This window comes from Sparus aurata, chromosome 7 (assembly GCF_900880675.1).
Source record: "Sparus aurata chromosome 7, fSpaAur1.1, whole genome shotgun sequence".
Taxonomy (NCBI): Eukaryota; Metazoa; Chordata; class Actinopteri; order Spariformes; family Sparidae; genus Sparus; species Sparus aurata.
Genome location: NC_044193.1, coordinates 17,320,485 through 17,342,799, shown reverse-complemented (window position 1 = coordinate 17,342,799; position 22,315 = coordinate 17,320,485). Strand labels below are relative to the sequence as shown.

Here is a 22,315-nt window from a genome sequence, read left to right as displayed (position 1 = left end):
TCACTAGAGACTTCTGGCAACTGAGCCGACCAACTTGAATAGAAATAAAATGATTTAATCTTGCAGCTCTTCTAGACTTTCCAAATCTTATTGGACCAAATGACTCCAGTTGTGACAGTCAAATGAGTCATTTCGCAGGGGTTAGGATCTCCAAAAAATGATCCACAATGATGATGATTTCACTGACGCTGTTTTACCAATGTAAGCTTATGGAAAAAGTATTTTTGGGCCTCAGGGCATCCCGTGACGTTGTAAATGCAAGGTTTGGCCTCTGCAAAAGTCGGCTTCAAAGCATGGCATTCTTCCTGGAGGTTTGAGGCAAGGGATGCTGCTTGACAGCAATAAGCAGTTACTTGGATATGCTGCCCCCTATTTGTTTTGAGTAGGATTCAACAGGTGGTCAAGTCTTACATAATGAACCTTTATACCTCCCAATAGTATATAAAGTAGCTCAAATGAGATGGACCTGAACAACTACTGTAGTAAAATGTAAAATACACATAAAATCACAAAAGACCATATATGACAGTAAAAAAACGACAGGGAACATTTTACTGCCCACGACTACTTTTCATTTGATACTCTCACTACATTTCAAGTAAGGCCTGAAATGCTTTCACTTGTGTACTTTTACTTGAGTAAAGGATCTGAAAACTTCCTCCACCACTGGGTGTAAAACTGCTAGACTCTGCACAGACCCAGAGATGATCAGGCCTTTATGGAAGCTGCTTTTCTAGACCTGACAACGGAGAAACGCCGGAGAATGTGAAAATAATCAACGATAATTTATATGTTTGGTTCTTACTGTAGTTAGTCACTGCAGTGTGTTTTACTGAGTAGGAGTGAAAACATTCACACTCGACTCGGCTCAAGCTGTGAAAACTTCATCCAACTTATTGAGTAACGTCGCTCTGCAAAGTTTTGTATTCGGTTCAGGAGGCAAGTGGACAAGAATTTTAACTGACCATTATCAGATCAAATCAGATTCAGAGATTGTATTAAAACGTTGAAGTCAATGAAAAATAATGTTAAAACACTGGCTTTGAGTTCACCGACCAGAGGGCTACGCAGCACCAATCCTCAGACTCTGTCTCCTCCTGCTGGACAGAACTCTGCTGGTGGAGGGCAGTGTGGGTCCAATAATGAGTACAGGCTCATGAAGACAGAAGCTTGCACTCATTAGTTTTCTATACTTTGTGTTCTTACTCTGCTGGTGAACATGTCAAATGGATTAAGAGATCAACACCACAATCACATTTCCATCAGCAGTTTCAGCATTGCCACATACTTCCCAACAAACAGCCACTCCCTGTCTCACACAAAACAAGATTTACAGCACATCTGTCAGAGGCAGTTGCTGATCTCCATCCATTAATGAGTCGTCCCCCTTTTCAGTCCCAGTTTCATGCTCAGGCATCCTGTCTTCTCAGAAGCCATTTTCTCTCAAAATTAAGCATGTTCTTGTTTTGGGGGTTCAGAAGTCACTCGACCGTCTGACAATGTGGCCCATTGTGACAGGCTGCTTCGTACGCATCAAAGAGGTGATTAACCAGTTGACAGGGCTGCGGGGACAATACTGCTCTTTACAGCGAGGAACAGTGCAGCCACTCACAGCACTGGGAGCTGACTGGGAGAGCACAGCACTGCTTCCACATGCTGCAGCTGACAACATGGGACCGAAACAACTGCACATAAAGGGAAACGTATAGGGGACATGGTGTTCATGTAGCACATGCATACAGCTTAAATTTGGTTTGCTATATTAGAAGTATCAGAGCTAGTAGTATGTCTCATTTTGATGATTCATTACTTAAATGTTACTCAGCTTTATTTTTCTGTTTGTCATGAGGTATTTTATTTGGATGTGAGAGAACATGAAAAACAAATCTCATTGTATATTAAATGTTGTACATGAAACTAATGGGGACTTTTATTTGTGTGGATGCTCAGTGGAACAACTGAGGCTGCAGCTCCTAAAAAAATGACGGACCGACCTCTGATTGGTGAATAAATCGGGCCCCTGGCCAATCACATGCCCCTCTCCGGGAGGGAAAACCCAAGCGTCAAAATAAACTGCCACTTGTTCGTTTCCATTTTGCCAATAAGCGTGATTTTTCTGCTCTCGTTGCTCATGTTTTGTGGGAAGTTTTGAAGCAGGAGTTGCATTTTCTTCTTCACATCTGACTCTGGATATTTGGGATATTAGATTTTTTTTATTTTTTATCTTACAGTTATTTATTTTTTTCCTTTTATACTCGAAGGACTACCTAAAACCTGTGTGATATGATAAGACTCCACTATTCGACATCAACATGATCCAGTGGCGAGTCCTATTACTGTGTGTGGCATTATCATGGAGGCTACGATCAGCATCATCCCAAACACATGAAGGTAGGAAAATGTTTCATTCTACAGCAGATCTGATGCCTTGATCTTTGATCAAATGTGATAATATTGTTATATAATTATATAATTATAACATAATATAATATAATTATATTTTGTGGAAGTGACAGGCAACATCTCATAAACTATCAATCCTGATCTCTTCTTTTTCTTATCTCAGACCACACAGTTCTTTCTGTGCTCTCCTCCTTGAGAGCTTTTTTACTGTTATAACTGGATTCTTATCAAGGCAGCACTTCATCACCTCTTTATAAACTGCCAGTGCTGAATGTGGGGGAGACTAAATTGCCTCCATGGCACCGAGCCCAGATGTAAAAAGCCACTGAGGACAAAAGGTCCCGTTCGTGTTGATAAGTGCAGTCTGCAGACGACTGTTGTTGATTTGGTACATGATGATTGTCATTTTCATTTTCTTTATTTAAAAAAAGTTATTTAGCTGTTTGAGTTCTGCATGTGTTATTCAAGTTACAATGCATCTCTTGCTGTGCGCGCCACCTATATTTGGTGCATATGTTTACTCAACAGAACCAGGTGCACATGAGTAGTGATGGAATGTAACTAAAGTACAATAAATTAAGTGATGTAAGTACAATTTTGAGGTACTTGTACCCAGATCATGAATGCCTGAACTTAATTTACCGAGCACAATCAGTTTGACACCATCTTTAGGAGATAAAAATCGACTTATAGTCACTAACAAGTAAACTGAATGCAGAGAAATAATGTTTTGAATAAGGTACTGACTGACTACAGATAATCAAATCCCTGTCCTCTGATTATGTTCATATCTTTTTGAAAAAACATACATTAAATATCATCTCTATTGTGTCCATTTGAGTTAGTCTGAGATCCATTTTACAGTCTCCAGGCAATTTTTTTATTGTCATTATTATTTGATAACTTATATACAGTGCACATGTGAATTTGATAATGTAATATATAGCAATTTGTCAGCCACAGAACATTGTGTTGCAGTAAAAGTACTACATTTTTTTAAATACTGATTCTGAATTCCTTTTGATTGACGTTTACTCACAATTAAGTATTTTTACATTGTTGTGCTGGTACTCAGTGAAGGAATGTAATCAAGTACATTTACTCAAGTACTCAAGTGTTGAGTATTTCGATTTTCTGCTATTTGCTTCTGCACTCCACCCCCTTTAGGAGGCAAATATTGAACTTTTTAGTCCACCACATTTCCTGTATAAGATAACTTAGTTACTAGTTACTTTGGAGGGCTGCATTAGAGCCAAAGTACCACAATTTTAAACAAAACTGTTTAGATGGTAGGTTGCGCTATAGTTTACAGTACAGACATTTAAATATATTTATTGTTTACTTTTACTTTGAATACTCATAAGTTAATTATTTTCAGATACTTTAGTCAAGTGCTATTTGTATGGATGACTTTTACTTTTACCAAAGTATTTTAACACAATATCTTTACTTTTTACAACACTGAGTGAGTGCATGAAGTTGTGAATCATGCTACAGTCATCTGTCAACATCTGACTGTAATTTTTCCCTTACGAATCAATGCAACGAGTTGTTTATGGACAGAGTGAGTATCTTAATTGGAGATCCTGCCTTAAACATCTGCATGTTCCCAGTGATGACAGGCAACACTGCAGCTGCAGGTGCCACCAATCTTTGCACATAAAGTGGCCAGTTCCACAGTTTTTGTTGGTCAGTTTGAGATGGTGTGCATGTCTCCTTCCGTTCACGATATTTCCCTTCCCTGTGCCAGAGCGGCCTACTCACACATGACCCATTGTCTGTTGGTATGATCTCAGCAACGCAGACGCCTCAGACACACACACACATACGCACATGCACACACACAAGAAGCACTGTCTGACACTGCATCACTCTTCACTCACCGAGACACACAGTCCACATTTATAGCTTTATCACAATGAGGCACTTTGTGTCTAGAAAAGCCCCGCACTCCACGACCCTCGGCCTCCACTCCGTCAGCCCCGGGCCTGGACTGTCCGAGAGTTACAGCCCGCCTGTTATAACTCTGCTTCATCTCAAACTGTCCAGCCAGCACAGCATCAGGAGAACTCGTAAAAACTGCTGAAACAATAAAACAGAAGCACTCAAATGTTTTGGTCAGCTTCAAAGGACCATACATTGCTGCAAATAGCATATAATTTCACTGCCGATTAATCTGTCGATGTCAGGAAATGGTGAAAAAAATATCAATTAGTGTTTCCCAAAGTCCAAGATGGCATCCCCCAGATGTCTAGTTTTGTCCACAACACAAAGATGCCACTTTTCTGCAGTGTTGACTTGAGTAAAAGTAAAGATATCTCGCTAAAATATTACTAATGAAAAGTACTTGAGTAGTATCAACATCTTCTCTTATCATCTTCTCTTATTTCATATTAAATGCACTCAAGTATTAAAATTAATTTTCTGGCAATAAATGTAAGTATAAGTGAATCATACATTTATTCACATGTATGTATACCTTGCATGCTTTGGATGGTCTGGCTGATTATGAGAACTGATATTCAGTCTTTCTTTTACCTGCGGAATAAATTAAACCAAAAGCGTGGTGATTTAGAGTGCAACTTCTTTTTATCAAAATAAGAGTAATATGTGTGCTTCCTCAGTGGTGTGTCCTGGCACGCAGAACGGACTGAGCTCCACAGGTTCTCAGGAGAACCAATACAACCTGACTAAGGACCGCTACAATGGCTGTGAGATCATCATGGGAAACCTGGAGATCACTCAGATTGAGAGTAACTGGGACTTCTCCTTCCTCAAGGTAAAAATCCTTCCTTTCCCCCGTCTTTCATTTGATTTGTATGCAAAGGGTGTAGAGGTGCCCAATTCTTTTTTTTCCCCTCCAGACAATCCGTGAGGTGACTGGCTACGTCCTCATCGCTATGAACCACTTTCAGGAGATTCCTCTCGGGAAGCTGAGGGTCATCAGAGGAAACAGCCTTTATGAAAGACGCTTCGCCCTCTCTGTCTTCTTTAACTACCCCAAGGACGGCTCGAATGGCCTGCGGCAGCTGGGCCTCGCTAATCTAACTGGTAAAGATGGTTAATGGGGAAACTGCAGCTTTTTAAACGGTGTATAAGGTGCTTTTGCTGAGACTTAAGGCTTCCAAAACAGTGATTTAAACACAATAGTAGAAAAAAATGAAAAAAGTGTGTCCTGCTGTAAGCTTTTGATTGTGGAAAGCTGCTTTATGGGTAAAGAATGGAAGATGGTGACAGATCTTATTGCTGACAGTAACTGTTTGAAAGTATTACAGAACAAAATTTAGGGAAGATTTAGAGAAATCAACTTCTCAACCAGTCATCAACGTCAGCTATGTCTTGATGTCTACTTCCATTCTAGGACAAAAGGTTATCCGAGGTTTACCTGGCCTTGATTAATTTTAACATCAGATGGTTTGATTGGTCATAGTAGGAAAAACACAGGTGGTATTCATTACACTGACGATGACGCTGCTCTAAACTAGTGTCCTGAAGCATTGAAGCAGCTGAATTACATTCAGCCATCATCGCTGTATTATTTGCACGTGTGCTTTTCTTGCTGTCACATGTCAAGAAAAAATACTGTTCTGAAGCAACATGACTTCACATGTGACCCCAGCCTTAAAGGTCCTATTTGTATGAAACACTGATTTTTGAGTGTCATCCCCAACTTGTCACATACCGTCAGTTTGTGACAAGTTGGGGATGACACTCAAAGGAACACTCAAAATAAACAAAGGAAGTCCAAATTAAAATCCAGTAAAAGATTATCTTTATAAAAAGTAAAAGTAAAAGATTATCTTTTACTGAATCTTGTGTTGATGTCTGCGTAGAAACTCAAAGAAACAAAAGCAGTACCCTCGTGAAAGTACTGTCACTGTATGTGTTAATAAAGAGCTGCTGAACAGGCAGTTAATGGTGCCACAGAATGAGTGAAATAAATGAGTGATGGAGGCCTTGAGTATTGTAATATTGTCTCCAAACTTTGTTTTAGTTTGTTTGTTACAATAAATCCCACAAATGTAGAATAAGAAAACATTTGAGTCTCAGATTAAAAAGCTACACAATTGTCTGTTTAAAATCTGTCCTCCTGTGCAAGAAAATAAAAAAAACCATAACATACAACAGATAGGCTTCCTTCCCCCTTTCTTATGCAGTTATTAAATGTTGAGAGTATGCCTTATAAACAAAGATGGCCTGCTGACAGTTGCGTGCTTCACTACTTAAAGAGCAGACAGAAGCTGAATATTGGGTGAAAACTACACCACATAACTTTACTACAATATAATGAAGCTTCAGGCTAAAGGACTGCAGAAGGTTTAGTCCAGTGCATTGCAGCTTCTCGGAGGTGACGCAGAAGGTAAATGTAACGTCAGGGACACTTAATTTCAGCTGACCAATCACAGATTATCTAGTACACATGCAGTGTCAAGTGGAAGCCTACTTAAAGGAAATGTAGGTATCCAAAATAAAAATGTGGTCATTATCTACTCCCGTCCATGTAAGTAGATGATTTATAACTGGGAATAATTTCTGCTGTATGACTGATGATATAAAAGGATGATGAAGTTTTGGAGGTATAATGTCAGATCCACTTGACAGTCAAAACTAACAGAAGGAGTATGGTGCCACACATTTTATGACCTAATTTAAACCAGTGCTTATGGGTAGGGTTATGACTCCCTCGCTTGTACCTACTGACATACACCCGGCAAGTGTTTGATAATTTACCCAGTATGTACAAAATATAGGCACTGTAATTTCTGGGCTGCAGTCTCAAGTGTTACCACTGCTGTATCATTTCCTGTCTGCTCTCTCTCCCTCTCTCTCTCTTTGATTTTCATATGTTCTCACTCAATACTTCACAGAGATTCTGGAGGGAGGAGTGCAGATTATCAACAACAAGTACCTGAGTTACGGGCCCTGGATCTTCTGGCGAGATATCATCAGAGACAACAATGCTCCTATTGACATCCAGTACAATGGAGAGAGGGGTCAGCGCTGGGATAATCCTGTTTCACCATTCCCAAAATCATCTCTGGATTGTCTCTCTCTTTTAGGAGCTAACTGTCTTTCTGTCATTTCCTCTTGTTTCTCTCTTCCAGGCCCGTGCCACAAGTCTTGTGGAGATTACTGCTGGGGGCCAAACAAGGACCAATGTCAGATCTGTGAGTACTCAATTGTTCTGTTTCCCTTTTTCTCTGTGATTTTCTCTGCGTTTCATCACCCTCCTCCTCCTCCTCCTTCTGTCTCCTCGCAGAATGTCTCTCTTCATAGACAGAAATACACAGAGACAGAGCGACACAAACACAAGGACACACACACACACACACACACACACATACACGTGCTCACTGCTGACCTCTCTTCAACCCGTCTCTCCTGTGTGTCTCAGTGACTAAGACGGTGTGCGCTCCGCAGTGTAATGGCCGCTGTTTTGGGACGAGCCCCAGGGACTGCTGTCACATAGAGTGTGCAGCAGGATGTAAAGGCCCTCTGGACGTCGACTGTTTTGTAAGTGCTCCGTCTTTGCATACACAATCCTGTAGGTTAAAAAGACGGCTTCTTGAATGTTTTGCCTCCTTTGTAGTAAAATACTTTGCTTTTGTATTTCAAGTTTGATGCTTCCAATCACACTGGATTTTAAGCACCTCCGGGTGGATGTTACTCTCGATTTTATCCGAATACATTGATTTGCTGTTGATTTGATTCCCTTCTTTCATGCAGATATTGGTTTTTTGTTTTTTTTTGACACGGTCAGACTGTACAGTAGAGTGGTGGTGAAGTCCCCTTCGTGATACATGAAACGTGCTCACTGTGGTCACTCAACCCACTTGTTGGTGCATCTGATATTAGAGTGTCAGCTTCTAAACAGCAAAAATTCACATTATTCTTCACGAGCTATTTTTTGCCTCCCTGGTTAGATTTTCTAATGTGAATACAATAGTTCCTGGCAGCTGACTTTAAACTCCTGGGTGCCTGGAGAGTAACAACATGCTTTCAGCTGTGTTAGACTGTGCTATAGATAGCAGGGCTTTCAACTAAATGTTACCCAGATAGCAAATGTTTTGGCTGTATTATGGCATTCATTTGGCATTTTTGGCTTCCTTTTGGCATTAAGAAAGCCTTTTGGGTTAACTGTGGTATGATTAAGGTTGTCCATAGGCGCCAGCAATATATGGCTCAGTTATGGCATATGCCTGGTAAACCAAAAGACTGGGCAAAGAGCGGGATCAAGTATTAGGGATGGTATGGCATGTTTATGGCAAGCCAGAAGATTGAGTAAAGAGCGGCAACATCTGATTCCATATATGGATGTGTTTTGGATGTGTTTTGGCATATTTCTGTAAAGCCAAAACACTGCACAAACAGCGGGAATTTCTACCCAGAAGAGAACCTTCATTTTAAAAGCCGGATCAACACTGAGGTATGTGCATATTAAAATATTATAAATGTATACTTAGTAAAGGTTAATTGTAAACTCAGATTTTCTGTCATTGCCTCATCAAAATACCCAGTAAGGTTGACGTTTTCCTTTAAGGTTGTTAAAGTAACTGTAACTGTAGGCTGTGTGGTGGCTAATAAACGAGCTAACTGGTAGCAAACTAGCTTCTAGTAAAACAGGCAGACCCAGTCCATTAGATTAAATTACAATATCAATGTTATAACACGGAGAGAACTTAATATGAAGGAATAGGACAGTATAATTGATAGCTTTCCAACCTTTACGCAGATAGCTAGCATATCATTGCTCATTCATTTCTCCGCTCGGTTCGTCTCCGTTGTGGTTTAGCTTCGACTCGGATCAAACTCTTTTCCATTGCATGCATCTCCGCTCCGTCTTTGGAGCCCAGAGCAGCTGGAGACCGGTGAACTACGTGCTAACGTGATAACAACCAGGGGTGTAGTGTTTGGGGGACGCGGGGAACAGCGTTCCTTCAGTCTTTTTGCCGAGAATTTTTTATTTTATTTGTCTAAAACATTTTTTTTTAAACATTGCCTATGTTATCATTTTCACCATTGTATAGCTTTGAATAAAGTAATAATACATACTGCAATTCACAAATATTAATAAAATATTTATTGTGTCACGGCGGGCGCGGTCACGGCAGGATTGGAAGCCTGTGTGAAGTGGCAGTGCCTATATGAGAGAGGAGAGAAGCAGCGCCGTCTCCTATTTGCAATGCCATACGTCTATACTTCAAGCATTCATGCAATTATTAGTACTATAATTTGTCACTTTTTGCCATGGGGCCAAAATGTGCTTAATTTTGAATCTGTGTGTTGAGAAGCGCCGTGTGTGTGTGTGTGTGCAGGGCCGTAGCCACCATTGAGGACACCGATGTCATGTCCTCTTCCTCCAGCAAGAAAGGCAGAGGATGATCAAGCAAAGATGAGGAAAGGTGAGAATTGTAATAAGCTAATAGAATGAGAGAAATAGTGAACGAGCCTACAGATGCAACAGATAGCCAATAGAGATGCTAACCTGTAACCTACTGTAAATGTAGCCGAGGCGAACAAAATGAAAGGACATGCAATGAATCAGAATATTTTAAGGCCATGTTCAGTCACAGTATGAATTATCCATCAATAATATTATTTGGATGTTTGGATGGATAGGTAATGATGTGGGTTAAACATGGCATTAAAATATTAGGTCATGACTCAGTAGTGTACTTAGACTTACTTGATACTTGATTTTAAAAATTCAACAGAGGATGAGACAGGAGAGAGAGATGAAGAGGTTGAAGGGACAGAGACAGGAGGAGAGGAGAGAGAGCAGGAGAAGGAACCAGTGAGATACATGTGGAGTCAGGTCCAGGAGATGCAAGCCCATTATCAGCCCATGACCCAGCTACATACAAAGGCCAGAGTCACTACTTTGATGAAGAAAAAGGTAAGCTATGGTATTACTATACTTATTGTTACCTATATGCATTCTTTATTTATCAGCAGCTTTGAGTCAACTGATTTGATATGGGTTAAATGTGTATTCAATGAATTCAGAATCATTGCAGAAAAGAACTCCACCTTTATCATCTCTCTCTCTCTATCTCTCTCAATCACCATAGCCTATACCAAACACTTAATGTATACAATTATAAATCATTTTAGTTGTAGTTTTTGGTGAGGCAGCAACACCACACACACACACACACACACACACACACACACAAATACTTAAGTTACACTTTTATATATATTTATTTCACGATTACAGCAACACACTGATACAAACACACACACTGAACAGTTTTGCCTATGTTTATGTTGTGTGTATGTGAGAGAGAGAAGGAGAGCTGTCTAATTGCAACGATATATGGCTCAAGCATTCGCAATTTGGCTCTATCCAGGTGACCAAATTAAAATAACATCAACAAAACAAAACAACATTAACAATAACAACAACAAAAACGTTTTTTTTTTGGAGAGTTCCCTAAGTGATAAAATCCCCACTACACCACTGATAACAACCGTGTATAAAGTCAGATTGAAATGTAAACAACGGGTGACTTTGCCTTTCTGAAGGCGAATTACTATTCAACATTACTCGTCCGTGCGTCTGTGCATCATGGACAGGCACAGTTCCCTCCAGTGTTGTGCCAGACAGGTGTTGTGTGAGATCTGGTTTCCCCTCACGCTGTCTCTCTCTTCTCTCTTAAATGGACGCCGAGGAGTTTTTTTTTTGTTTTTTTTTGTTATATAAGACTCTCATATTAATGTGGATGAAGCTACGTTACCCACACTTGTTAATGGGTCCATTTTCGATAAATATATCGTTTTGTCTTTATAGTTATTTTGATATTATTATTTAGTGGTCGACTCCCCCGGAATTTCCTAGTTTCGGTTCCCCCGACGCTGCCCAGCGGGTCATGGGAACCATTCACCATTTTTGGTCGGAACTACGATGGTATCTGATCGTCTTCGAACCTCCGACTTTCATTCTTGATTTGAAAACATTCATGGGAAATGCTTTCGCTTTCATACATCTTGCGCCGGTCCAAGAATATACCCGTGTGCGCGGAGGCTTATAGGAAATGTAGTGTGAAAACACTTCGCTTTCCAAAACTCCTCGTAGTCATTTTAATTATTGCATACTGTAGCCTACACTCCTCTGATTTTCAATGCTGATTATTTGTTAATGGTTAGGAATGTTTTTACTTCTCAAATGTAAAAATGTGTCAGGTATGACCCTCATCATTATTTAAGGGTTAAAGTGTTACTTATACTTTTTATATATTCATTATATATATACTTATACATTCAGGAGGAAGCGCCAGGACCTAGCCAGGACCAAGCCAGGACCCAACCAGAACCCAGCCAGCACCCAGCCAGGAGCACATTGAATGGAGGCTATTACTGTGTAGCCTATGTTATATGTTCTATAACATGTTTATAACTGTTGTCTGATTTTTTGCCTGCATTCTAAACTGTTCTTTGTGTACCTGTCAGACATTTCCAGGGCCATACAATTAATAAAAAAAAAGAAATGATTTAAATCTTCGCATCTGTTTTTCCAATAAATAATTATGACATGGGTAGGGGTGGGGGGTTGCTTTGGCATTGGCTACTTTTTGGCTGGGTTGTGGGGTTTTGGGGCTCTTCTGGGGCTCTTATGGCTGTATTTTGGAAGTCCACAATTAGTTTTGGGTGAAGTTTGGCTACCTTTTGGCCTCTTTTGGGGCCAGTTTTGGCTACTTTTTGGCTGGGTTGTGGGAATTTGGGGCTCTTCTGGGACAATTATGGCTGTATTTTGGAAGTCCACAGTTAGTTTTGGGTGAAGTTTGGCTACCTTTTGGTGTGATTTTGGCTTGCCTAATTCGGGCCATTTAGGGCCCAGAAGCCCAACCATAACCTTGCCAAAATGACCAGCCAGATTTGGGCCAAACTGAAGCCAAAAGGTTTTTGCTATCTGGGTAACTTCTAGCATGCTTAGATGCTCACAATTACGTTTAGCAGGTGCAATGTCAACCACACTGACCGTCTTAATTAGCGTGTTAGCATGCAATGTTTGCTTATAAGCACTAAAGACAATAATTGAAACAAATGAAAGCACAAATGAAAATTTTGACCTGAAGGTGGCGCTGGATGAAAAGTCACTTTATTTCTATTCATCCTGTGAGGAGCATGAATCTGTGAACCAAACATCACAGCAATCCATTCAATAATTGTATTGCAAATAACAAGCACAAAAAGTCAGGGGATCACCAAAATCTGTAAGATTCACTCTCAGGGGACCATGGATGGATTTATAATGGTAATCGCAAGGGGTTCTTGATATTCTTTAGTCAGGATTAAAGTGGTGGATTGACAGATTGGCATATATTGCCAGCACCCATGATACTTTGCCTGAATTACTGGTGCGACTTCCTCTCCTTTGACTGAGCCTGTGTTTTCCATGGTAACAGGATGCTAATTCTCGTTCTTAAAAGTGACTTTATCAAATTAATACTACCAACACTTTATTATTGCCTAGCCTAGTTAGCTAACACTCGTGGGAATTCTGTGTGTGTGTGTGTGCATGTGTGTGTCTTAATGTATAGGCATGTCGCCATTTCAACGACTCCGGAGCCTGTGTGCCTCAGTGTCCCCAGACTTTGATCTACAACAAGCAGACGTTTCAGATGGAGACAAACCCTAACGCCAAATATCAGTACGGATCCATCTGTGTCTCCCAGTGCCCCAGTGAGTGGCCTCTGTTTGTTTGTGTGCTCCACATGTTTTCTATTACTTTTTGTACAAAGTGGAACATGACATAACTTTCTGAAGATTGCAGGGGATTCAATCCTGATGTCATACCGGGTCTTAAAATGTCCCTCTCCTTGTAGCTCATTTTGTGGTGGACGGCAGCTCCTGTGTGAGCGTTTGTCCTCCAGACAAGATGGAGGTGGAGAGAGAAGGCCAGAAGTGTGAGCTCTGCAGCGGACTTTGCCCTAAAGGTTGAGTCACTTAACACTTGACACTCTGTTTCTTAGTTCACTTGTCTGTCTTTGAAGCTAATGAAGTTGTTTTTCTTCATTACTATAGTGTGTGAAGGCACCGGTGCTGAACACAGACAGACTGTGGACTCAAGCAACATCGACAGCTTCATCAACTGCACCAAGATCCAGGGCAGCCTTCACTTCCTGGTCACGGGGATTCTTGGGTAATATCCGTTCCGGCCTGAAGAATCTCGGAGTGCAGTGTCGTACAGTCAGTTTCATATTGTGTGTTTTTATTCCTTACAGAGATGACTTTAAAAACATACCACCCCTGGATGCCAAAAAGCTGGAAGTGTTCCGCACCGTCAGAGAAATAACAGGTTTGTATTTACGGTAAAATTTGGCTCTTAATACTATCATCTATTTCTCAAGGGATGTCAATAAGTTTTATTCTGATTTTCCACATTCCTAGTGACAATTTGGTGACAAAGTTTTAATATCATCTGTTTTTTATTGTTAGATATCCTCAACATCCAGTCGTGGCCCAAAGAGCTGAATGATCTGTCAGTGTTTTCGAGTCTCGCCACCATTCAAGGGAGGTCGCTCTTCAAGTAAGGCTTGAAACACGCCACGTTAGATTGGCTAATGATGTGCATGTGTATTAGCGTGTAAGTCAGAGCCGACCCAGAGGAAGATTTTCTTTCATATAAGAGCACGTTTAATTTTAAAATGCATATCTGAAACCACCCAACAAATGAAACACAGGTGAACAGGAAAAAGGGCGGGAAAAGCACAAAGACAGGAAGTGTGAAGCTGAATATGACACATGAAGAGAGAACTGACAAAATAAAACAGGAAGCCGTGACACGAGCCTGGGTTTAGTTCAGGGGAAAGAAAATAGTCCCTTAGTGAATCTGTTCACATCAAGGTCTGTGGATTGTCTTGACTTCAGGGGAGATGCATTTCTGTATTTTTTGAGTGCCATCTGGTTCCATTATATTGGAGGGGCAGCAGACATCTCTACGGCTAATATCTCCAAAAGTCAACCACTCACATGAAAACGATCTGGATGGATAAAAAGCATTTCAAGTAAGAGGAAAAATCTGTTTGATTGATTTCGGTTTGAACCGAACCTTCAAAGGAAAAATGAACAGAGGATGAATCAGGTGGCTGCGGGGGGTGCTTGCTGGTTCTGATACTGCTGCTCTAAAATTAATATCCATCATAAGTTAAGTGCGTTGCATAACCGTGTGTCATCACTGCCCTCGCGCACACACACACACACACACACACTACACCCTCCTATCTGTCTGATCAGAGTTTGAAACCGCTCTCTGTGTTAACACCTCATGACGAGTCCGCTGTGCATTGTGTGGACTCTCTCTAACCTCTCCCCTCTCTCTCTGTGATTCACAGCTGTGAACAGGTGTGTGTGTGTGTGTGTGTGTGCATGCTATTTGTCTTCCAACTACACTAAAACTACACTTTGAGTAGTTCCTTGACATTTGCCCCACTTAAAATCTCTCTCTGACTATCTTGAATGTGATTTTTTTCTCTGTTGTCTGTCTTTATGTGTCCTCCTTTGCCCTCCAACTCTCCAACCAAAGACGTTTTTCCCTGATGGTGATGCGTATCCCCACTCTTACCTCACTGGGTCTGCGCTCTCTCCGGGAGATCAGTGACGGCAGTGTGTACATCAGTCAGAATGCCAAACTCTGTTACCACCACACTGTGAACTGGTCGCAGCTGTTCAGAGGCCGCCGAGTTCGAGTCAACAACCTCAACAACAACAGGCCACTTGCAGAGTGTGGTGAGGAGAAGACCTCGCTCTCTTTATTCAGATATCACACTGTGGTCAGAAGCACTAACATCATCCCTTTTTAAATACTGCAAATTCGTTATGATAAATGTGTTGCTCCATTGTTGCGTGTGCAGTTGCAGAAGGCCACGTGTGTGACCCGCTGTGCTCAGACTCAGGCTGCTGGGGCCCAGGGTCCGACCAGTGTCTCACGTGTAGGAACTACAGCCGGGAGGGAACATGTGTGGGCAGCTGTAATTTTTACTCTGGGTAAGTAGATGCAAGTGTGTGTTAATATTGTTTGTGTGTTGAATTTAACTATATGTGTTTAATACTGTGTCCTCAGAGCTCCAAGGGAATTTGCAGGGACGAATGGCGAGTGTGTCGCCTGCCATCCAGAGTGTAAACCTCAGAGCGGGGAAGCCAGCTGTACCGGACCGGTAATCGCTTCCTGTGATAATAACACTTTGGCCCAGTGCCTTCATATGAGATCTCACTTGCATTTCACCGCCCACTCATGATATTTGTGGGAGGTATGAAGCGCTTGCAGAACATAGGGTTATGGTCATTTTTTACAGTCCTAGGACGTAATTTCTTCTGTCTCCTAAATCCTGTTTTTGCCCCCAAGTTTTAGTTTGTTTTACTGTGTCCCTCCACCTCCAAACACAAACCTACAATGTTAATAGAGCAAATCTGTTTTTGTTTGCCCAGTGGGTTTTCACACACATCGTATTTGACCTTGCCATGTTGGTGTATAACAACAAACATAGTACAAGAAAAATATAGAATCAAGATAAGAGCAGGCACTGCAATTCAAGAAGCATAAATAGAAAATAGAAAATTGACCAGACAGATAATACAAAAAAAATTATACAAGAAAAATAATAAAAACAATATGTGGCCATTTTTAAATGAAAGATAAAAGATGGAAGATAAATGAGGAATGAGAGAGAAACATCATGTTGTGTTTGATCTGCCTTTGAAGGAAATTGCAATGAAAGCTGTCTGTGCCGCAAAAACCCTCATTTAATGCTGTCAAATTACAAACATGAGATGATGGTCAGGGATAAACAGTTCATCCTGTGTTGGAATCATTTACCAAACAAAGGCAGTGTCTCACTCTTTGTCTTGGTTCAGTGCCTCAGATTGTCTCATCTTCTCTCATGATTCTCTCCTGTGATAGGGTGCAGACAAGTGTGTGGTGTGCGCCAACCTTCGAGACGGCCCTTACTGCATGTCCTCCTGTCCCACTGGAGTGAATGACGGACAGAAGGGGCTGATCTTCAAATACCCCAACAGGGAGGGTCACTGTGAGCCATGTCACCATAACTGCACACAGGGGTGAGAGTGGACTCAGAGTGTTTATTCCATGTGTCCACTCGCAGATGTGTAACAATCATTAAATCGATGAAATTTCAAGGGGATGTTTATGTGTTGCAGATGCTCAGGACCAGGATTAAATGACTGCTTGGAGGCAGCCAGGTTGGCGGTGAGTAGGTGAGTGTTTCCCCCTGCTGGTGAACATGCAACACTACACTGCAATAGGTGAGATCCATCCACAGTTCAAGCACCAATTCAGGCAAACCTGAACCTCTTATTTTGTCTATCTCTTCAAGCAGGGTGATAAAATCCATTTCTGCAGCCCTCTGCTTGCTTATTTATTTACCTATTTTACATTTTTAGTTTTTTTTCTAAAACTTCTTATAGCAAAGTGAACCTACAAACCTGTTTAACATTTCTACACTTTGCATGTGCTATTCACATATACCTGCTGGTGAGTTTCTCTATGTCTGCGACCTTTGAAAACATTATCGAGACACAAAACTAAATCATAAACAACCAAAAAAAAGTGATTTTAAATGTGTTGCTACACATTTGATCAGGTCTGCTTGTTTCTGCTGCCGCAGAGCCACAGTCTCTGCCAAAACGAAGTCCTGTCATGACATCATATCTCTCCTACCTTGGCTCGGTTTCCGACTAGCATCTCTCTTTCCTTCTCCCTGCAGCGGTCAGATCACAGGCATAGCTTTAGGTGTCCCGGCCGGCCTGATTTTCTGCCTGGTGTTGTTTTTCCTGGGTGTGCTGTATCATCGAGGCCTGGCCATCCGCCGTAAGAGGGCAATGAGGAGGTACCTGGAGAGCGGAGAGGTGAGAGGCCATCCAACCTTGTGAGCTGCTTTGGAGAAAAGAGAAAAAAAAAAACATTGGTGGAATTTATCTTGTTTTTTGGCAGAGCTTTGAGCCTCTGGGTCCTGGGGAGAAAGGTACCAAGGCTCACGCCCGAATCCTGAAGCCCTCAGAGCTGAAGAAAATCAAAGCACTTGGCTCGGGAGTTTTTGGCACAGTGAACAAAGTTTGTATTAACCTCTTTGTCTTTTTGGACATCCACTGATTTATGTGCTCAGATTTAGAGTCACATCCTCATGTGAACCTGTGTATCTTTTTTTTAATGTAAGGGTTTTTGGACTCCAGAGGGAGAGACAGTGAAGATCCCTGTGGCCATTAAGACCATCCAGGATAGCTCAGGCCGGCAGACCTTCACTGAGATCACTGACGTGAGAATAAGGGCTTATTGAAAGAAAGAAAGAAATGTTTTGATATTTGCAATGATGCCTGTAAATATTGTCAAAAAAGTACATAGTGTTTGACAGCCTGCTCTCTGTGTAGCACATGCGGTCCATGGGCAGCCTGGACCACCCCTACATCGTCAGACTTCTGGGCATCTGTCCAGGTCCCAGTCTGCAACTGGTGACCCAGCTTAGTTCACAGGGCTCCTTACTGGAGCACATCAGGCACCACAAGAACAGCCTGGACCCCCAGCGCCTACTCAACTGGTGCGTGCAGATCGCTAAAGTGAGTGTAGCCAGACTCTTACGTGCAACCAAATCTTCTGAATAAGATGCCAGGGCGCATAATATTGTACGTGTGTTTGTGTGTCAGGGTATGTATTACCTGGAGGAGCACTGCATGGTCCACAGGAACCTGGCTGCACGCAACATCCTGCTGAAGAACGACTACCAGGTCCAGATCTCTGACTACGGTGTCGCAGACCTCCTTTATCCCGACGACAAGAAATACATCTACACTGACACCAAGGTTGTTATGACTCATTTTGAGACACTGCTTGAATCGTTAAGTCACATTTTTCCCCGTCTCCTTCAGTAATACGATCAATCTGTCTGACTTGTCTGCAATCTGTCTCTTTATCCAGACACCCATAAAATGGATGGCACTCGAGAGCATCCTGTTTCGTCGATACACTCATCAAAGTGATGTTTGGAGTTATGGTAAGAGGCTGTGTGTGTATAAGAGAGTGAGCCAGTAAATAAACTGTCCTCTGGAGAGCTGCCGAATTTTGGCAGGCAGAGCTTTTTTCAATGTGGCGTCTCTCTTCCCGGGCAGGGGTGACAGTGTGGGAGATGATGTCATTCGGGGCAGAACCGTACGTGTCGGTGCAGCCTCAGGAGGTGCCGAGTCTGCTGGAGAAGGGCGAACGACTTTCGCAGCCCCACATCTGCACCATTGACGTCTACATGGTCATGGTGAAATGTGAGCAACGTCACAGCAGTGTGCACAAACACACAAAGACAAAAAGAAGTGATCTTTAATTGTTTTTACTCGTTCTCTTCAGGCTGGATGATAGATGAAAACATAAGGCCGACCTTCAAGGAGCTGGCCAGTGACTTCACTCGCATGGCAAGAGACCCACCGAGATACCTCGTCATCAAGGTGAGGCTACCACCGTCATTTACTCGAGATAACGATCTGAGTATTTCCTCCACCACTGACTCACACCTCACATCCTGTACATTATGTAGGTGGAAGGAGTAGAAGCATCCTCAGGAGAGATCCATCGAAGAGAATCAGAGCGAGGGCTCCTGGACGCCGATTTGGAAGACCAGGACGAGGAGGGACTGGAGGGCGGTTTGGCTACTCCTCCTCTGCAGCACTCTCCATCTTGGAGTCTGTCTCGTTCACGGATTAATTCTTACAGAGTAATTAAATACATCTTACATTCAGTACATTTTAGGGACCGTGGTAACTGAATCTGAGACAAGAGAACCAGCACATGACACTCATTCTTCTCTGATTTGTAGAGTGGCACCTCTCAGGCCGGCCCCATGGGATACCTGCCAATGACCCCCAGCCCTGTGGACAGCATCCGCCAGGTGGGACAGACACAAATGCATGCAAACAAACACACTTCCACGCTGTACGACTTAAGCTCTTTGACGCTTGCATTTCACAGGTGATATACTCAGTTGTAACAGCCTTACTTTAATCAGTGTCATTATTCTCTGCCAATAGCCATTTTCAATATATTCTATGACACAGCACTAGCCAGCAGGCCATTATCTCACACAAAAAATGTGTCATCTGGTCCCTCTGGTGTCATTTTTAAAATAATATGAGCTTCAGGACGAGTCTTTTCTGTTCTGTCTCAGCTGTGGCTTCAGAGGTCCCGGCTGAGCTCGGTGCGGACGCTGCCCGAGAGGTTAGAGTTCAGGGGCAGCGGCAGAGAGGCAGAGCTGCGTGAGGAGGCTTCACGGACCGGGAGTCTTCACAGGGCCAGGTTTGGCTCCGAGAGGGGAAATCCTCGCATATCCATCGGCAGGCACAGGAAACTCTCGACGGCATCGAGTCCATCCTCGTATAAGGTGTGGACGGCAGAGGAAGAGGAGGAGGTGGACAGCTATGGCTACGTACTGGCTGGGTCACCTGTTACACCAGAGAGAGGTAAATGACTAGGATGAAGATGGGAGCGTACTGACTTATGATGACTTATTGTTTTGAAAATAGTTGGTAAATTATAGCATGAACAATACATAATCAAGGCTCCTTTCCCTGATCTTCTTCTCATCAGTCTGTAGATTCACTCATTCTGGGCGAAGAAGCTCAAGATTGAAGAAAAATCCCTCCCAGGAGTATGAAATCATGAGCAAAGAGTCTCCTCCTTGCTCGACCAGCAGCATCTCATCACAGGCTGCTTGTCATAAAACCTCACCTTTACCCTCTCCAATTATCACGGCTCGATCACCTGGAGGGGACAAAGAAACTCTGACACCAACTTCATCTGTGAGGAGAAAACAAGGAGATGAAGAGTGTAAAGGAAGTGTTGCAGAGCAAAAAGACTCCACGGGGAAACGTCAGCTTGCTGCAGACTTTGACGCTGGGTCCAGAGCTGTGGACGACCAAGGAGAGGCAGCCCAAGGGATAGGCAGGTATGAATACATGGATATCAGGCGGTCCGACTCTACGGAGGGAGAGGATCCAGCATGGGAGAGGCGTGGGAGTCAAACATCTGCAAAGAGTGCAGCAGAGACAGAGGACACAGACCAAACAGCGGAGGTGTTGAGAAAAGATCATGAGGAGGAAGAGGAAGAGGAGGAGTACCACATCACAAATAAACAACCCGCACTTGAGGGGAATCTGAGCAGTATGGTCATACCCAGGCCAGATGTGCTCACAGCTGGGGGAGACGAGGTGGAGGTGGAGGAGTATGAGGAGATGACCAGACTTGGAGTGGCGCCCGGTGGGTGGGAGCAGCCAGACTACCAGAACCTCCCAGTGAAGGGGAGGGCAGCTGCTGAGGAGACAGGGAGCAGCAGGTGTGCAGGGATCGGGGGATACATCAAGGTGTGTGCTGGCGTGGGGGAGCCTGGCAGCAACACATCATTCGACAACCCGGATTACTGGCACAGCAGACTGTTCCTCAAGCCAGATGCTGTACGCACCTAATAACGTGGACTGGGACAGAGGCTTGGTGATGGCTGCAGTTACTTTATTTCCTGTCAGAAATGTGGTTACTTTTGTAATTTTTGGCAGCTGTTCAAGCATCCAAAACAATAAAAGTATTAAAAGAACATTGAATCGTATTACATAGTATTATGCAGAAAATACATGTTTTTGAAAACTGACTTGGTGCAGAATCACAAAATAAAGGTTGTAGCAGAAATGTGTGGTTGAATGTGAGTGTGGTGCAGCTCCTGAATTAAAAAGACGCAAGTTCACAACTGAGATGAGGTGACAACGTCCAGTTCCCTGGGAGCAGTTTTTTTGTACAGTTTATTACAACGTGAATCATTATGAATAAAAACTATAATTTTGCAAATATCAAATTACTTGTGTTATTGATCAGTCTTTTAGGATTATTTTACTGTGTGCCTATTAAATAAAAACCTTTAAATACCAGCTTTACATGACAAAACATTCTTTCATTTGTTATACCCATTAATTTTTATTTCTCTGTTGAAATCTGGGTGTATTGGCCCTTTTACTGACGCTGTGAATGGCGGAACTGAGATGGTGGCATGTGAACGGACTCGCGCGCGATTTGGTCAGAGGCAGATCGAAGATGATGAGAAAAGCGAGAGTTCAACCATAACATTCTTCCGTTTTCGTTCAAACCTAGCGTACAGGTTGTAACGTTTTCCAAAAAATAAGTATGTAAATTGGTTAAAAGCCTTTAGCAAGGGTAGCAAGCCTTTAAAAATGTCCTTAGATGAGAGGTGCGCTGATGCACCTTACAAACAAACAAAATTAACTAAACTCCATGAAATGACACCATGATGAATTGGTGGGTTAGCACATTTACAGATTTTTCCCATCTTATCCAGACTTCAGACAAGTAATGTTTAAAGGTGCAAAATATATGAACTGGCCTACCATCAAACTCAGATAAAGGGCAGGGCAGCTTATAACAGTGAACTGCTGGTAACTACAGCTGTGGCTAGTAAGTTAGCTCAGGTTGCTGTGCAGTTAGCAGTTCCACTCATCAAGTAAAGGCACTTATATGATGTTGAATGAAGAATGGAGAAGAATTATGAAGAAAGGTGAATTTTATGGGAAATTTGATTATCAGGGATACATATTGACAGGTGGAGCTGTGGAGTGTAATACAGAGTATGGACTGCATCAGTTTCATATTGCATAATGTGATAGATCATATTGCACTTTTGATTATTTGTAATTAATGGTGTAAACGTAAATTCTTACACATTGCACTCTTAAATATGTATATGAGAGTAAAACAATCTCAGAAGATATCACTTATATCTATTTTGTTTAATCTACCAGCCATGTTGACTTCCGTATACATTGTTAATATTGTGTTTTTTTCATAAATATGTAAACAAGGAATGAATAAAATAAATCAGATGTGTATAAGCAGACAATCCTATTGGCAGGCTGT

At 42.2% G+C, this 22,315-nt stretch overlaps 1 protein-coding gene across 4 annotated transcripts; it reads left to right on the top strand.

Moving 5' to 3' along the window:
- The first annotated feature begins 2,068 nt into the window (after nt 1-2,068).
- erbb3b (erb-b2 receptor tyrosine kinase 3b) lies at nt 2,069-21,242 on the top strand. Of its 4 annotated transcripts, XM_030424031.1 has the most exons (28): nt 2,070-2,391; nt 5,028-5,182; nt 5,268-5,454; nt 7,272-7,397; nt 7,509-7,571; nt 7,799-7,917; nt 12,948-13,089; nt 13,233-13,343; nt 13,432-13,549; nt 13,632-13,705; nt 13,846-13,936; nt 14,933-15,135; nt 15,261-15,393; nt 15,470-15,563; nt 16,307-16,464; nt 16,564-16,620; nt 17,130-17,271; nt 17,357-17,476; nt 17,580-17,678; nt 17,791-17,976; nt 18,064-18,219; nt 18,335-18,410; nt 18,526-18,672; nt 18,755-18,852; nt 18,942-19,118; nt 19,221-19,292; nt 19,569-19,860; nt 19,988-21,242. In XM_030424031.1, the coding sequence occupies exons 1-28, from the start codon at nt 2,313-2,315 to the stop codon at nt 20,860-20,862; spliced, it is 4,350 nt and encodes a 1,449-aa protein (XP_030279891.1). In that variant the 5' UTR covers nt 2,070-2,312; the 3' UTR covers nt 20,863-21,242. The 4 variants fall into 4 exon arrangements, with proteins under 4 accessions (XP_030279890.1, XP_030279891.1, XP_030279892.1 ...); XM_030424030.1 differs by having other exon boundaries at nt 2,069-2,391; nt 7,272-7,571; XM_030424032.1 differs by lacking the exons at nt 2,070-2,391; nt 5,028-5,182; nt 5,268-5,454; ... (1 more) ...; nt 7,509-7,571; nt 7,799-7,917 and adding exons at nt 7,929-9,806; nt 10,119-10,300.
- Nucleotides 21,243-22,315: the final 1,073 nt, after the last annotated feature.